Source organism: Corylus avellana, chromosome 2 (assembly GCF_965113065.1).
Source record: "Corylus avellana chromosome 2, dhCorAvel1.hap1.2, whole genome shotgun sequence".
Classification (NCBI taxonomy): Eukaryota; Viridiplantae; Streptophyta; class Magnoliopsida; order Fagales; family Betulaceae; genus Corylus; species Corylus avellana.
Window position 1 is genome coordinate 38,088,352 of NC_142491.1, and position 17,793 is coordinate 38,106,144.

At 34.3% G+C, this 17,793-nt stretch overlaps 3 protein-coding genes across 4 annotated transcripts; 1 reads left to right on the top strand and 2 right to left on the bottom strand.

Annotated features, from left to right (window-relative positions):
• Nucleotides 1-1,244: 1,244 nt before the first annotated feature.
• Nucleotides 1,245-2,757, bottom strand: LOC132167522 (AWPM-19-like family protein). Its single transcript, XM_059578559.2, has 4 exons — nt 2,596-2,757; nt 2,291-2,510; nt 1,515-1,560; nt 1,245-1,422 (listed from the first exon to the last, which is right to left on the bottom strand). The coding sequence occupies exons 1-4, from the start codon at nt 2,720-2,722 to the stop codon at nt 1,303-1,305; spliced, it is 513 nt and encodes a 170-aa protein (XP_059434542.1). The 5' UTR covers nt 2,723-2,757; the 3' UTR covers nt 1,245-1,302.
• Nucleotides 2,758-3,457: 700 nt separating this feature from the next.
• On the bottom strand, nt 3,458-9,476 carry GS2 (glutamine synthetase 2). 2 transcript variants are annotated; one of them, XM_059578263.2, is made up of 14 exons: nt 9,145-9,476; nt 7,403-7,672; nt 7,258-7,297; nt 7,018-7,121; nt 6,889-6,937; nt 6,678-6,784; nt 6,257-6,344; nt 6,021-6,149; nt 5,863-5,937; nt 5,065-5,118; nt 4,951-4,988; nt 4,593-4,752; nt 4,430-4,490; nt 3,458-3,885 (listed from the first exon to the last, which is right to left on the bottom strand). In XM_059578263.2, exons 2-14 carry the CDS (start codon nt 7,654-7,656, stop codon nt 3,746-3,748), a joined length of 1,299 nt encoding a protein of 432 aa, XP_059434246.1. In that variant the 5' UTR covers nt 7,657-7,672; nt 9,145-9,476; the 3' UTR covers nt 3,458-3,745. The 2 variants fall into 2 exon arrangements, with proteins under 2 accessions (XP_059434246.1, XP_059434318.1); XM_059578335.2 differs by having other exon boundaries at nt 7,403-7,686.
• Nucleotides 9,477-13,444: 3,968 nt separating this feature from the next.
• LOC148587725 (uncharacterized) lies at nt 13,445-13,777 on the top strand. The gene has a single exon (XM_088512781.1). The coding sequence runs from the start codon at nt 13,445-13,447 to the stop codon at nt 13,775-13,777; it is 333 nt and encodes a 110-aa protein (XP_088368907.1).
• The last annotated feature ends 4,016 nt before the right edge of the window (nt 13,778-17,793 follow it).

Sequence of the window (17,793 nt, forward strand, 5' to 3'; positions counted from 1 at the left end):
AATTCTAACAAAGAGTAAGTGATTAAGTGAGAATGCTTCAAACACAAATATATCGTGAAAAAAATGCAGTAGATTTTGTTAGGGTTTTTGGATGCGCCTTCTATCTGCTTCACAATTCCAGGCAAGTAACAATTTGAACTCTAGATGTCCATTTTTTTAAGTGCACAACATAAGACTTAAACATTAAGCTGGTAAATCAGCATGAATCAGCTTAATAAGAGTTTTATTACTAAATGTTCTCAGAATTCCCTGTCCATTATTGAATCTTTTATGTCCATTTTACTACCAACAGGAGATGTCCAGTTATTTTTAAAACTAGATGTAAGATAGATCCCCCAACACATAATCAAGACAAATAGCATACACATGCAGCAAAAATTCATAAATCATAATCACCAATTCACCATCACAAAATAACACCAGAGCTCTCATAACCATCATTGCACCTTCTTCCTTTACAGCTGCTAGTGTTCCATAATCAAAAGTCTAACAACATCAATTATACATCAAAAGTGGTAACCTCTAGTGACCAAACCGTATTCTCTCTCTATTTCCTCACCATGCCCAGAACCGGCTCTTCATTGGCTGTAGTAGCTACCAGGGCTGAGGATCTTGGTGAAGGAGCCAGGATTATTGAACCTCTACCAGCCGCATATCTGCTCCAATGGTTGATTATTTTCTCTGTTTTCTTTTTCTACCCAAAACCGAGGATTTGAGAGTTGGTATTGGATGAGAGTGATTTTCTTTTTTGGTTTTTTTTTTTACTGAACTCAACTACTTGATTGTTCACTTTTCGGTGTTTTCTTTCTAATTTTATCTGCTTGGCTTCGAAGGGTCCGAATGACCCACACCTCTGCCCACCGGCGTCGTGTTCCAGCCCTTCGAGGAGGCCAAGAAGGAGCTCGATCTCATCCCCACCGTCCCACCCACACCTCTCGCTCGCAAGAAGTGCGTGGCCACGGTTCACGAGCAGATCAAGTGGGTTTTTTGTTTGGATTTCATCCCTTTGAATCTTTTACATGTTTTGTGAATTCATTGGGTCGATGAAGGTTTTTTTTTTTTTTGTTCAATTATATTGATTTATTTGTAAAGATGAAACTGGATCATCACACCCCACATTGCCCAATTCAGATAAACACAATGGACTTACAACCATCCCTTGAAATTCTCTCCTTAAAACAATTAAAAAAAAAAAAAAAAAACCATAAAAGCGAAGTCACTCGCAATACAATAATAATCCTCAGTCATGGATATGTACTTCTCTGAAAGGCAATCAACACATAAGCAGAGCAGCAGTGGAGCTCAAAATCCCCCAAGCTGTCTTCTTTGTCGTGCAACGACATCTTCAACCCCAGCTTGGATAGCACCTGTGCAAAACAGTTGAGTTGCACTCACCACAATGGTGATGATTTCCAGAGTCCTCTGTAAATTAATACAGCAATGTTACAAATGTCCTTTAATTACAATTTTCTCTTTTATTTTGAAGCTTATTGAAAAAAAAAAAAATGTCTTACCAAGTTTGAATCTGTCCAGCCAAGTTCAATCTCTTTACATGCAAACCTGCAACATTCAATTCAGTATCAGAAAACTGAAGCAGCAGTATCTCACTTAACCCTTAGGAAGTCTATTCTATTTCTTAGCACAGGTGAGACTCGAAAAATTAAGAACACAAAAAATAGATATTTACGTGATTCACCACTAAAACCTCCGACCACAAAGTTTCAACAAGGTTTTACTATTTATGAGAGAGTCTATTCTATTTCTTAGGACCGGTGAGACACAAAAAATTAAGAACACAAAAAATAGATATTTACGTGATTCACCACTAAAACCTACGACCACAAAGTTTCAACGAAGTTTTACTATTTACGAGAGAGATAATATAAGCAGCATCAATATGACCCCCAATTGGGTTTGTCTATCGGCCCAAGCATCCACAGTATGAATTAAGCCTCGAAAAAAAAAAAAAAATCTCATTTAAACTATAGGGCTTTTAACATTGAACCGGGTTTGTCCGAACTATTTCGAATACAAAACCAGGGTCCACATAGCCTAATAGTATCTCATTGAGCATCAGGTCTAAGGTTCGACCCTATTGAGTGCAAACAATTTCTTAGAGTCACGCATCAGAACTTTATCATACCCATATGGAGGGGGCGCTTTATATGGTGCTCTAGGGATAGTTAGGGCAAAGCCTCAGATGACCCGGACACCCTGGTTATTATTATTATTTAAAAAAAAAGAAAAGAGAGAGAGAGACCTAGAAAAGAGCATAATAATATATATATACCCCATGGTTAGTAGAGTCAGTGCCAAAGTTGCGAGAGAAGCGGTGGCGGCTGCGTGTAAGTTGGGTGCATCCCAATAAGTAACATTATTGAGTCCAATAAGGGAGGTGCCCATGCCCACAAGGCCAGCAATGAGCGAGAAAATGACAAAGAAACCGGTCGCCATGTTTCCTACTGGGAAGTATATTGGAAATATGCGAGCAGGAATTTCTAAAACAGATGCTGCAAATGCACATATGCTACCATTAGTTATAACCACGACATGATTTACTAAGTTTTATGATGTCAAAAACAATCTAAAAACTACCTGTCTCGCGAGACCTTAGAATCCCATGATTTACAGCCCATGCAGCAACCACAGTTACAATGAAATATAAACCAAGATTGATGATTAGGAGGATGAAGGCCGCTGATTTTGATCCTCCAGAAGCCATGGCCCTTTTTTGATATTTGTTTCAATCTACAACTGAAAAACCTCAACTGGGTCTCCCTTATTGAGCTGAGGAGAGAAATATATAGATATAAGCAAGGAGTTGTTCTTTTCTTGCCAGACCCAGCCATAATGTTTTTTTTTCTTTCCCTATGTTCCTTGCTTTTCATTATTAAAATGGAGTGTATTTGACTCAAAGACACGGCTTAAATTCCTTTCCATTGCGTGGCTTGCCTCATGGAAGGGAAAAGAATCTCTCGCAATTTCCTGGTAGTAAAATCTGCAGGACATGATCAAGCTGGAATATCTTTCCCTGCCTAAACAAACAAAAGAAAAGAATTGAGATTTTTTTCTGTTCCTTTCTTGTTTGAAGTGTTCCTGTATTCAAATTGAGCCTTTTATGAGGGCTCACTCCAGAACCATCGGTGATGGCTATGACAAATGATGCCCAATAATTTATTTTGTACATTTCTTTGACAGTTATGACTCAACAATTCATATTGCTATATATCATCATTGTCAACATTCTGATATGGCCAGCTCGATGTCTTTGCACCCAAATAGATGAGTGCCACTTGTACTGAAATGCGTCATTTAGTAATATAAAAATAGCTGAAATGACTATAGATTTCTCGTGGTATAAAAATTGAAATAGGATCATCTCTATTTCATTTGAACTAGATATTACCCAGTTTAAATGAACTAGAGAAGATCTTGATTCATGAAAATTAGAGTAGAATGGCCATAAAATGTCATTATTGAAGAACATTTAAGGTGCACACAACTCAAGTAAAATGCACATAAGCTGTCAAATGTGTTCATGATGAAAATCTGGTGGGGAGGACATCTTCCATCTGAGAAACAAGAAACAAGCTTGGGCATGAACGATTACTCACTTGGAGAACCCTTATTTACAACAGATCTGCTCTAACAAGTGTAGAAGGCAAAAAGCTTCCCTAAATGTCTGCTAGCTAATTCCCAGTGATTTCCTTCTGAATGCCTTCAGGTAATGTTGAACCAATCCACTTTAAACATTCAATGCCAGCTTCTGAGCAGCTAGAGCTTCAGCCTCCAATGTTGGCTCCCATAATAGTGTAGTTTCTGCCAGCAGTGCGGTCACAATGTAAGGGTCCATGTTTGAAGCTGGACGCCGATCTTCCAAGTACCCTAAAACAGTAGCAGACAACATCAAAAGATTTAGCAATCAAGATAGAAACAATTTCAGAATTCATAGTTAAAAGGTGGGGAAAGAAAACAATGGAAAAGTCAGAAAGCAAATGGTGAAAACAAAATAGGGGAAGAGTACTAGCATTTTGAAACAATTTGACCAAGTAAAATTATAATACCTTTCCAGGATCAAAAGATCAGTAGTGACGCGCAGGATTTACAGTATTCATTGGTAACATCTTTATTTCAGTTTCAAAAAGAATTACTTTGCTAAGTCATGTATGCTTTTAATGTGTCTGTTTCAATCTCAGTCTATCACTGAAGTTGAATAGGAGATTTGTCATCATAGTTGTGGCATCACTTAAAGAATTGCAACACTTTCCTACTCTTTGGAGAATTATTAAAGTTAGATGTCAAAGAACCACTGGTCTTATTTGGATTTAGAATATGATAAAAGTAGAATTTTGAATTGATCTTCTGCTTTCTTCCCTATCATTTAATTAGAGCCTTCAAGAGAATTGTTGCAGTACTGCTGAATTGGTACCTTTGCCTTTCTGCTCAGTTTCACGTCCAACACGGATCGAGCAACCACGATTAGCCACTCCCTGCAGATTGAAGTCATAAGAGATTTTATAAATATAATTATGAAGATATTTTTAATTCTCTGATTGTTTTAAGTTCATAAATAGGTTTGGAGAAGAGCGTACCCAAGAAAATGTGTTAATGCTGGCTGTTTCATGCTTTCCCGTTAACCTTCTCTCATTTCCTTCTCCGTAGGCACTAATATGCTCTTTGTGGCGAAGTGACAGATTCAAAATTGCCTTCTTTATAACTTCAAAGCCTCCATCCTCTCTCATGCTCTTTGTACTGTGAACCAACAATAAGTGAATATTTCATAGAATTAGCATGCTCTCCATGTATGCATATTATTGATTTAATTGATAGAATCCTGTCCCTCTCTTTTTCCCCTTTTTGGGCCTGAAGAGAGGAGATACAAAATGAAGCAAATAAAGAAAGAGGCCAAACCAAAATCAGAAGAAAAACAAAGCTAGCAGAGTCAAACACCTGTAATTGGTGTGGCATCCTGCACCATTCCAATCGCCCTGTGAATGCAAATAAGTAATGAGAGCTTTATCTATCATGAAAAGTATGGAATACTATACAATATGCGTTTATTACCTCTATTGGTTTTGGATCGAGTGAGAGAACAACACCAGCTTGTTCAGTGATTCTCTGTTGGACAGAGGAGAAGCGAGATATGAGTAAATGGTAGAAAAGACCCACCAACCTAGACACACACAAGGACATGTCCTCTAGCACATGATCATGAACAAATGTCAACAAAGGGAAAATCCTAAACTACTGGTCCCCCAACTTGTTAGCTACATGCTTGATATCTGATCCACAAATTCAGCATGTGTAACTTATGTTGGTCATCATTTGTTTGTGATAATAACAATCTTGTAGGTTCTAAAAAAAAGCACAAAAATAAAACATACTACCAAAAAAAACCAAGACATTTTTTTTCTGCATGGTGCTTTCAATAGAAAAGTTTCTTTATTGATATCCCGATTGAATATTTCCTATAATATGATATCACATAGAACACCCACTGGCTAAGAACAATAAGATGATGTTTGGACAAAAACCTGGCTATAATTTTGACTTCTGAACATTCTTTAGCATAGCAGTTGCAAATTCGTCAAGTTTGAGCATAAGCAAAATGGAACTTCTTGAGGTTTAGTAAGTGACATGCATTACACATAGCAGATGTTTCTAATAGATCTCTTGTGACCATTGTTAGAGTATATCATGGAGTTTAAGAATAATAATCACAGTTGAAGACTACGGCAGAACCTGCGTAGCTCCACCAGCAAGCCCATGGTTCGTCTTTCTCTATTGTTGATATGAAGGTTTTTTTTCATTAAGCTGGCCTCTATAGTATATGTGCCCCAAAAATAAATAGGAGTTGATTACCTCAAGAATGTATCTTGAACACCAAATATGATCACCAGCATCAATTCCGACGCTAGGTCCTACTTGATACTCCCACTACAAGGCAATCACAAGAATCAATGGTGATAAACATAACATGATTTCAAAAACAAGATAAGAAACAGGAGTGAGATGAGAACCTGGCCAGGCATAACCTCTCCATTGGTGCCACTGACGTTAATTCCGGCATATAAGCAAGCTTTGTAATGAGCATCTGATATGTCACGGCCAAATGACTTGTCTGCCCCTGCAGCACAGTAGTATGGACCCTGAAACAAGCAAAAAAGTATCACATACATTCATGTCGCATAATAAAAAACACAATCAAATTTACACAATCCTATAATCATAGTTATCTAATATAAATTCATAGCACCTGAGGACCAGGATAGCCTCCAACAGGCCAACCTAATGGCCATTTCACGTCTGTTTGAAGTAAGGTGTACTCTTGCTCAATCCCATACCTGAGTTATTATTCAGAAACCATAAGCACAATTTTCATTCGTAAAATATATTTTACGAGGATGGTACTTCTTCACTATGTATTAATATAAATACTGTCCAATTCAGGAAACGTAATGATCATTATTTAGTTAAAAATACGAGTAATGTGCTGATAACCACAGCTGCATTTCATAATCATGGATGTTAACACTAAACTATATACGTTTAATTGTACATTAGACCTTTCAAACATAGTAGTGTGGATGCAATCTGCCTGTCTCTCACACGCTAACAGTCTGATTGTAAAGCATGGGATGCTAAATTTAAGCTAAAAATAATCAGAGGAAACTCGCCATGGTACTTCGTCTGCAACCTTCTTGTTACTGAAGATCTCAGCAGCCCTGTGGCGTTTGTTTGTTGGGATAGGCTCGCCTGCTGGCGTGTATGTATCACAAATTACCTGTTTAAAGCGAAGGCATAATATCATCAGAAAGCAAACAATTTCAAAGCTGTAGTTTTTCCATGATTATATTACATTATCTTCAGAACTAACTAGTCACTTACCAAGATATTGTTACCACCGCGAAAAGGGTCCTTAAAAATTGCTTGAGGGCTGGAGAAAAATACTAGGTCAATCTTATGGTGCAACCAACACTAAAATTGAAAAATGTCATTTTGTTCTTAAGATCTTACTATAGAATTACTTCACTATCTTCACCCGGTGCTTGACCAGTACTTGATCCATCATAATTCCACTTGGGGAGCTCAGATGGATGTTCAACAGGCTTGGGTATTGTCTAAAAAATTTAGAAAGGAAGTAACAACAATATCAATGTTTAACATGTGGAACTACAAAAATAACAATAAAAATCAAACATTGAGAAATAATGGACGCTTGCATTCTACTCTATCATGTCATTAGCATTATTATACCCTTGACTTGCTACGCAGATCAATCCCAGATCCTCCAATCCTGTTTCAAAATGATTATGACATTATCTTAAAATTTAAGGAGTGCTCATATAGATCTAGCTGAACCATAAATTGCCTCAAACATATGTAAGCAAAAAACGTGTACCAAATGTACTCAGCAATGATTTTGTCAGTATACGGAGTGATGTCCAAACTTAGTAGATTTTCTAGCCTGTTGACAGTGCTGTTATCAGACTTCACAGCAAAAACCCGAAACTTAGCTGAGCTTTTACATGACCCTTTCTTGTTCTGTTTCAATAACAGAGAACTCCACATCTTTGCTGTCATGGGACTTGCATTTGCGGGGTTCTTGGTAATTCTCATCTGCCATTGGGTAGAGGGTGCCAAAATCTGCGCCATTTTCACCTGCTTCCCACTGAAAATTAACAGCTTTGGATTTAGACTGAAAAGTTTAGTACATGCACAAATCCAACAACAGAACACGTACTATTCCTATGGAAACCATTATTGAACAATGAAATATCATGTAAAATGGTTCTTATCACGTTTCACTTTTTTTCTTCTTTTTTCTTTTTTCTGAGCAAAGATAAGTATATCATGGGGTGTGTGTAATGGGGTGTGGATGAGTGGATCATTCCACTATCTATCAGACCAATAGAGCCGATAAAGTGAGATGTGGGTGTGGAACTCATTACATTTCAGGTAGCAGCCCACTGGACTAGATTATGTATTATTGTATGGACAATTATGTGTATTTTTCGTCATAGCACAGTGATATGCTGAAATGTCATGTAAATGAATAAGCAACAAAAAAAATTCTGCTCTGTTTCTCATCATCTATTTTGGTATCATCATTTATAATCATTGCAGAGCCATGGATAGCCATTATCAACTTAAATTACCTTCAGAAAGAAACAAAAAAACTTAGATCGTGAAATCAAATTCACTTAAGCTAAATGTTAGAATATATGGAAAATATATTATATTTTCCTTATATTATATAATTATGTTGATATCAAATGTTCTCTATTTATGGCATGATTGTAATCAAATATTGGGATTGTAATCAAATCCCCTTGATTTGATTACTATACTTGTATTTAGACACTACCTTAAGGGTATTCCGAGTGGTGGACGTAGATGTCTAACACCGAATCACCCATAAAAATTCTTTGTGTTTATTTTCTATATTGCTTCCACTCTTATTTCCGCATCATAATTATTTCAACACTAAATAAGAAATCAAGCACTAAAAATTAAAAGAAGTCAAACGTGACGTTTGTCAATGATAAGTTGAAGGAAAAATATATTAATGAGCAAATATGAAGTTCAACATTGTTGACTTTGTAGATGCATACATTATTTATTCTTCTTTATTATTATTATTTTTTCTGAGGTCATAAACTATTTGTTTATTGCCATATACCAACCATGCCTCAAGTGGACCATATATGCGTAGGAATCATTTCAAAAAAAGGGAAACTCTACTTTTTTGCTAAGTAAGCCACCTCTAAATTGAATAAATAATAATAATAATAATAAAAAGATGAAGACAATGCTCAAAAACTTCAGAAAGAGTTAAACCAATGGTGATTATAGTCCCACCAGCAGGCACTTGACTAAAAATCACTCTTGAACAAATGATTTAAGATTATTGGGGTAATGTATAGACAAAAGCAAAAGAAAGAAAGAAAAAAAATGTATACTTGCAATAAATGGGGCATGTGTCAAATTTTGGTGACCAGTTTGCCAGATTCAGGCTGCTATATGACCAAATGTGCCAAACACATTGCCACCTTAGTGTCTGTCTGACAAACCCATCAGCCCATTACTTCACAAAATCTTGAATTTTCACATGTAAAAAGCAAAGCTAGACAAAGAACATACCTCAGGAATGCCGGATTGCTGATGGGTCTTGCTGGATTTTCCTTTAAGAGAAAAAGGGAGAGAGAGAGAGAGAGAGAGAGGAGACAAGTGGGTGTTTGGGTGGGGATCCTTAAAATAGTGGTCGATATGTAAACCTTTTGTTGGCTTTTCCTGAGTAGATAGGGGTGGTGTATGAGTGGAGGAAAATTGTTGTTGGTCTCTTTGGAGGGGCGAAGAGAGGCTTGGATTATAATAACATCTTTGAGATAAGGCTCCCAGGTTGCCGCCCTCTACAGCTTTCTCCACAGCCCCTTCCCAGGGAGCTTTGAATGGTGATTAAAATATTTGTTTGCTGAATAATGTGGGAAAAAATAATGGTAGAGATGGTTTACTTTTTGACTTTAAGCCTGTGACTTGCATATAATATTTTCCTTGATTGAGAAACGACAGTGGTTATGGAAAATTTTAATTGGGGTACCATTCTACTCAACTACTCCCTAATTTTGTGTTTGACTATTTTTGCTTACAATTTTCACTCAATCTATGTTTAGAAATGATATTCTTAAAATAAAACAAGAAAAAAAAAAAGAAATGATATTCTTACCATATAAATATTTTACAATATTAAATTGACACTTTCAAATAATTTGTAAAGATCAGTGATGTACATCACACATGCGTGCATAAACATTCATGCACGCCCGCGTGATTTAATTATAAAATATAATTAAAATATTATATTTTAATTAATATTTTAACTATATATATATATATATATATATATATATATATATATTAAACACGGGCGTGCATGATTGTTCATGCACGCCCATGTGATATATATCACTACTCATTTGTAAATTAGCACTTATTAAAAAAAATAATAAATCGACCACAAAGGGTAGCTCAATCGGCTATAGACCACGCCTCATGAAGTAAAGGTTACTAATTCGAATCCACATCTCCCTTCCCTTGTGTGAATATGTCAACAACAAAAAAAAAAAAAAATTAAGAATTGGTTGAGATTAGAATAAAAAAGTTACTTTTACCATTACTCTAAAAGATAAAACTTAAAATTTAAATACAATAGATAGATTAAGGGTAAAGTCCACATACCTCCCTCAAACTATCATCCAATTGACAATGTCCCCCTCAAACTTTCAATTGTGACAATGTCCCCTCCAAACTACCAAAATATTGTCAATGTCCCCCCCCAAGACTAGCAATAAGACAAAAATGCCCCTATAGATTTCTCAATAAGACAAAAATACCCCTATAAATTCAAAAAAAAAATTGATTTTTTTCAAAAACGAAAAATTTTAATTTAAAGATAATATTTAAAAAAAAAACAATTTTTTTTAAACAAAAATTTTTAATTTTTTTTTTTAAAACGAAAATTTTTATTTTTTTTAAAAAAACTATTTTTTATTTAGTTTTTTTTTTTAAAAAAAATCATTTTATTAAACGAAAATTTTATTTTTTTAAACGTAAATTTTTATTTAAATAAAATTATAAAACAAAATTTTTTTTTTAAAAAAAAAAAAAACGAAAATTTTCAATTTTTATATTAAAAAAAAAATCGAATTTTTTTAATTTTTTTCTTATAAAATTGATTTTTTTTAAAAAAAATTGTCCATCGTTTGGAGATTTTTTTTTTTTTTTTTTTGGTTAGTTTTAGGTTTTTTTTTTTTAAAAAAAAAAAATTTACTAAGGGTAATTTCGTTATTGGGGGGAACATTGACAATTTTTGGTAGTTTGGGAGGGACATTGTCACAATTGAAAGTTTGAGGGGGACATTATCAATTGAGTGGTAATTTGAGGGGGTTATGTGGACTTTTCCCATAGATTAATGTTATAAACTACATTTGTATTCTACAATGTTGACGTAATAGTCCAACCAATTTTTGAATAAGTCATTGTTAAAAAAAAAAAAAAAAGGACAAATTAGTTGGACATTATAGAATAATTGTGAGATAAAAAACGAGAGAAATGCTACACATCCCAAATTTTTCACCTAAAAGTTAGTTTCAAAATGATGTGTCACCATCTCATGAAATTTATTATTCTAGAAAATGTGTTACAAATTCATTGGATGGTGACACATTATTTGGGAATCAACTTTTGAGAAAAAAATTTGTGATATGTAGCATTTCTTGAAAAACAATATATAGCATTACTCCAACAAAAAAAACATAATACACCAGCAAATTCAAATGTGAATATCAAGAGAGAAATAATGATAAATTCAAATTCAAGATTGAACTTATATCTAGATTGATGTACATTCAAATTCAAACCTTGTAATCATATGTCAAATGTGGATTGAGCATGTCACTTTATTTGAAAATGTTGAAATAATACTAAATAACACAACAATGAGCACGGAGCTAGAGAAGATCAAATTACTCAATTTGTATATTTTCTGTTAAATGGGGGGAATTGGGTGATTAATGCAAAAGTGCAAACCTTTCAGCTCCACCACCACACAAGAAATGCAAAAAAAAAAAAATGAAGGACAATTATTGATTGTAATATTCTTTGGGTTGCTTGGACCAAATCGAGTTGGCTTGTGTTTGAGTTTGACATGAGCCCTTTCTTGGTCTTTCAGCAATTACCCAACAAATGCTTGAGAATTCAATGGTTGTTGGTGATCATGACCTCTCTTTTGAACTTTTTGAAGCACTTTGACAAGGAATCTTACTGTAGAGATGCACAAACTCCCTAATAAACAATTATGAGAAATTCTCTCCCACTTTTAAGTTATAATTTATAAATAAATTTAAAAATTCAAATTTTATACAATTGAGCTAACGTAGAGTGTCTATAAATTATTGAATTTATAAGCTTTTTTTTAATTAAAGTTAATCTTATTGTTTATGAGCATTCCACATCAACCCAGTTGTAGAAGAATTGTAAAACGTTAAGTTGGACATATTTTTCCTCAAAACTAGATTAGCAGAAGTTCTTTCAAGTTTTAACATAGCCTATAAAAATGACATATGTCATCTGTATATGAGAAGTACATGCTTTTGCAAAGACAAAGTTATAAGAAACTTTATTCAAACAGCATGTGCTTCTCACGTGCTATTTAAAATGTATGTGCTTCACATATCATTTTTATAAGCTATGTTGGAAAAACTTCTTCCAACCCAATTTCAAGGCTTGTTCAAGTTGATCGAGTTTGTAGCATTGCTCTTTATTTATTTGGTTAATGTGACTGTGTTCCTCTGTTACTGATTTTTTGTTTTTTATTTTTTATTTTTTATTTTGTTTTGCTTTTTTGTAAACAAGCGTTGTACGTTAACCTTGTGAGATGGAGGTGTAATATACGGTATTGATCTTTATTCCAAGAATTTTCACAATTATGATAATTTTGATGTCCAAGTTCAAATATATAGTTGCTAAAAGCCAAACAACTGCCCCTGTTTGTTGAGAGCTTAGTAGACACTTTTTATTTGGTTGCTTTCAAAAAGGAGTAAAGGTTTCTAATTTATGATTATGCGTAGAAGATATCCTTTTGACGATTAAAGTAAAAGTTGTGTCCATTTTGCCAAATTTTCCAGGCATATTGGCATTGAGGTAGCTCTATTATCACATATTTCTAGTAATTGTCCGTATAATTCAAAATTTTCATAATATTTCAAATAGCATTACTCTACAAGTTAAGTCTTAAGACATAAAAGTGGTATTCTTCCTTCTACAATACGATGCTAACCATGTACACGGATTTCTATTTGAAATTGAGAGGTCGGTCCATTTTATTGTTAGGATTTAAAGTTTGTGTATTTAATGATATATGTAATTTTATGTTATGGTGTATGGATTTAAAATTGAAAGGTCCATCAAACAAAAGTCAAGTATCGGACAGAGAATACCAAGTAGCTAAATGATGAGCTGATTTTCATTGGACGAGATACATTCCAAAATGAGATAATTATAGGTGTTGTACATTTTTTTTGGGAAATAGGATCATCAATCCCATTTGGTTTTTTATCATTTTGACTTTAAGATTTTTGTTTTTAATTTAATAGATTTAAGACTAAAGTTTAGGCACCATATACTACAACATTTGCAACTTCATTCAACATGACCATTTATAGTGAAGACCAAGGTTAATGTCGTAAGAGCATTCCCTGCAATTTTCTTTTGATTTTTCATAAGTTTAAGGAACAATTTTGTTTTTTTATCCAAATACACTCAACAATAACTTTTATTACATTTCCCTTGTTAATTAATATTTTTTTTTTACAAAATATAAGTTTTTATTTACCCTCAATTTTTTTACAAAATTACAGTACAATCCCCAATTAAAGACAAAGAGATGAGAGATGAGAGGAGAGATGGTAGAGAATTCTGCAGGGATATAGGAGTGCAAGATGTCATCTTCAAAGGCGATTCGACGAATGTTGTACGAGCCATTAAGGGCCATAGATCGGTTTGGAGCCGATATGGACAAATAGTGGATGACGTACAAGGACTCCTGAAGGGGTTTCGGAGATGGGATATTGAACATGTGAAAAGGGAAGCCGATAATGCTACTCATGGTTTAGCTAAGTTAGCATCAAAGGAAGCCCTGGACACTATACGGATGAAGGAGACCCCAGGAAGTATTTATGATATTGTAACTTTAGAGCGGTTGGCTCTTCCTGTTTAGAGCATTGTCTTAGGGTGCGTTTGGGAGTGCGTTTTTTAAAAAATAATTTGCGATTTTAAACCAAATCGCAACTTTAGGGTGTTTGGGATTGCGATTTTAAAAACGTAAATTTTAAAATCGCAAAAAAATCTGCGATTTTCATAAGTTGATTAGAGGGTGCTTATTTGAAAAAGTGCGAATTTAAAACAAAATCATGATTTTTATTAAAAAGATATTTGGCGCAATAGTTACCTTTTTTAGAACGGGAATGAAAAAAATACCAAGAATATTCACCTAAAATATATTAAAACCCTTTTTTTCTCTTTTTTTTTTTTTTTTTTTCTTCATCCTCTCTGTCTTGTTCATCCTTATTGGTAATTTGGTTATGAAACCGCAATTATATGCTAATGTTATCAAAACACTCAATTGATAAAAAAAGTACTTTTAAGTTTGTTTTACCAAACGCCTGTGCGATTTTAAAAAGTAGCGATTTTAAAAACGCAATTTTTAAAAACGCAATTTTTTAAATCGCACTTATTGAAATCGCACTCCCAAACGGGCCCTTACTCTAGTTTTCTTATTACGATTCTTCGAAATGAAATAATAAGACTTTTTTTTGGTCAAAAAGGAAAACTTTTTTGGTTCCCTACACATTTGGTAGAACTATTGCATTCCCAATACTTAGGAAATTGATAGGGTATCTACTTTATGTGGTTTTTTGTGATTTTTTTATTTATTTTTATGTAGGGAAGAGAATAGATTATAAAGAAAGAATGATCTAATGCCATGTGGTTCACAATCATGTCTAATTCAAAAAAATTATTGCCATAATTCATCCATGTCATACAATGTATATATAATAATGGAAAAGAATATTTAAAGGAAAGTAAATAATAGCATAATATATAACTCAAATTATCAATTCTCTTACAAAAAGTTGATAATTTATTTCACAATAGATTTGAAACTATCAATGCTCTTGACATTTTCTATTCCGAAATTATATTAGCATAATCATATACATGTTTTTAATTAACACAATTGCTATTAGATAATAATGGAAAACGATATTTAAATCAAGGCATGCACCATTTATAGTCATTTTTTTTTTTGGAATAACATCTTTTCATTGACCACAAACGATACACTTATCCTCCTCCACAACTCCTTTTTTGAGCGGATTTCTTTTGGTGGGTAGTATGTTATTACATGCCCTCCAAAGGAAAACTCTAGTGTGATTAGGGATCAGAAGAGACCAAATAATTTTGGACAGAAATTTTTTCCAAATTGGTTTGGAGGAAGTATCCTCAAACCCATTTAAAATAGTGCTAAGTATTTATAAATATTTAAAATGTTAGTCTAAGTTAGTAAACTGTTATAAATGACATTAAGAATTTAATGTGCATCTTAATTGTTTATAGACACTTGACACTATTTTAAATGGGTTGTAAGATATTTCATCCAAACTGGTTTGTAGGAAATTTATGTCCAATAATTTTCCATATAGCATTGTACATTTGTACTCCCCTTGCTGCGAAGCCTCCCCTTTCTATCTGTCCAGCCTCTCATTTTCCATGTAATAGGCACTCCTCACTGTGAAGTCCCCTGTTTTTGTCGCCTGCCAAATCAACTCATCCTCTTGATTATATCTACTCAAAGGTAGGCTTGAAATAATATTCACCTCTTCTTCCTAGAAGATGCTTCGTAGAAGGTTAGCGTTCCATCCTTGAGTATTCGGGTTGATTAAGGAGCTTACCTTTGCAGTCTTATCCAGGATCCTACAAGGGGATGGATGGAGCAAGTTGATGGTCTTGGCAGCCATCGGCCCCCATATGTTCACTGATTTTCCATCGCCAGTTCTCCATATCAAACCCTCATATAACAGCTCATTGGCCGAGCAGAGGTTGTGCCAAGCCAATGAAGGCCTGCTTCCAACTTTTGCATGTTGAAAAGACCCCCGCTTAAAATATTTAGCCTTCAAAATTTGTGACACCAAACTTTCAGGGTTTTGGATAATTCTCCAACATTGCTTTGCCAACAACGCTTTATTGAAATAGGTAAGGTCCCGAAAATCCATGCATCCTTGGTTCTTTGGCCTCCCCATTTATAGTCACATAGTACACACATAATCAAAATTCATTTTATTATTCGTTGATCTTACTCCCCTTCAAATAGGGACGGAGTTGGACTTTGGTATGGCCAGAGGCCAAGGGCAAAAAATTTTAGCGGGTAGTGGCCAATAGGCCACAAAAAAAAAAAAAAAAAAAATCCAATTTTTTTTTTTTCCTTGTGTGGGGGGGGGGGGAGGGGGACATGGCCTACACCGGCCACCCCAGTTCCATCCCTGCCTTCAAACACCGGGTTCGTTAAGTATTTAACTCACACTTAACACTAGGTTTGTTATGCATACTCCCCCGCTTAACTATGAGTTTCTAGTCATTATCCTCCTTTTAGCACTAGATTTGTTAAGCATACTCCCCCGCTTAAAGTTGGGTTACTAATCGTACTCCCCTCCTAGCACTATGTTGTTGAGCATACTCCCTCGCCCCTTCTAGCCCTAGGGTCATTGAGCGTTTCACCCCACTCAACACTAAGTTGCGACATAATAGATTTCACAAAAAATTGTGTTCTTTGTAAAGCTTATCTTTACGTTTCTTTTCTCAGAAAACATTATTCTTTAACGCTGGTCTTTCCATTTCCAAAGCCTATTAATTTCTTTCAAATTATTGTCTTGTGAACATGCATGTAAAGATACAGTGAACACATGCGATATTTCATATTAACATACTTTAAATATGCAAGCCTCGTAATCACGAGTAAATTATGCAATATATCATATTATGTAAAAATCATATTTCATAATTTTACTTACAACTTTTGTTATTCATTTCTTTCGTTACTTTCTCAATTCGCGGCGTATAACTGTCTACACTATCACCACTGAGGGCTACGTCTACAAAGTTTTAATGAGATTTTACTATTTTCGAGAGAAACAATACATGAGCGTCAATAATACATCCATACAAAACCTTTGTAAAATACAACCATAAATATGACCTCCAACTGAATCAAAACACTAAAACGGGCCAAAAAAACTTTTCGGCTTGGGCCGTGGACTAATCTTTCAACGTCGGACCAGATCAAATGCAAACCGGGTGGGATTCAGTTTCTTTGTTGTGCTTCAGGTTGCAGTTGCTGGCACTGGCAGTATTGCAGATTGCCAGTGTGCTCTGTCACTACAAACCATGTTAGTTGAGTTTTAAAAGTGTATAGCCATTTAGTTTTCTGTTTTCTGTTGTGTACTGCACAATAGAAAGTACTCTTGTTTAGTTTGTAAGTAGGTGCAGGGCCTGTTGGTTCTGTCTGCTTTGGTGATCTGTAAAGTTTTTTTTTTTAAATTTTTTGTCCTTATTGTACAGTGGAGTGTTTAGGAGACTTGTTGGTTTCCTAGAGTTCTAGCTGAATTAGCACCAGGGTGTTTGTTTTCTCTGTTGGTTAATGAAATATTCATACAAACAAAGAAAAAAACAAAGTGCAGCTTGCCATGGATCTAACAAAGTGCAGAATCAAAAAACAGAAAGCATGAGCATTTACGTCAATGCTGTAATACCACATGTTAAAATTTTATGATGAGATTATTAAACTCTCATCTAGATTTGTGATGATCTATGCTTTACAAATTGAATCTAATCAATAATGAGAGACATATTTATCACCCTTCCAACTTTACACCTGACATGGGTGGAACTAGAATTTTTTAAAAAAGAGGATAGGGGAGAAAAGCTATAAGAATAAATTTTGGAGGGTTTGTTTTATAAAAATACATAAAATTTAGAAGAAATTTTCATAATTTTAAATTTTGTGACTTTTTAAAAATTTTATATATAGGGGCCAAAAACCCGCAAAGACTAAGCGTGGTTCTACCCTTAGCCCTTAGAGGTACAAGTTAACGTTGAATGTGAAAACCCTAACCCTCTCTCATTTTAAATAAGCTTCTTAACCGTCACGAAAAAAGCATTAGTCAAAAAAAAAAAAAA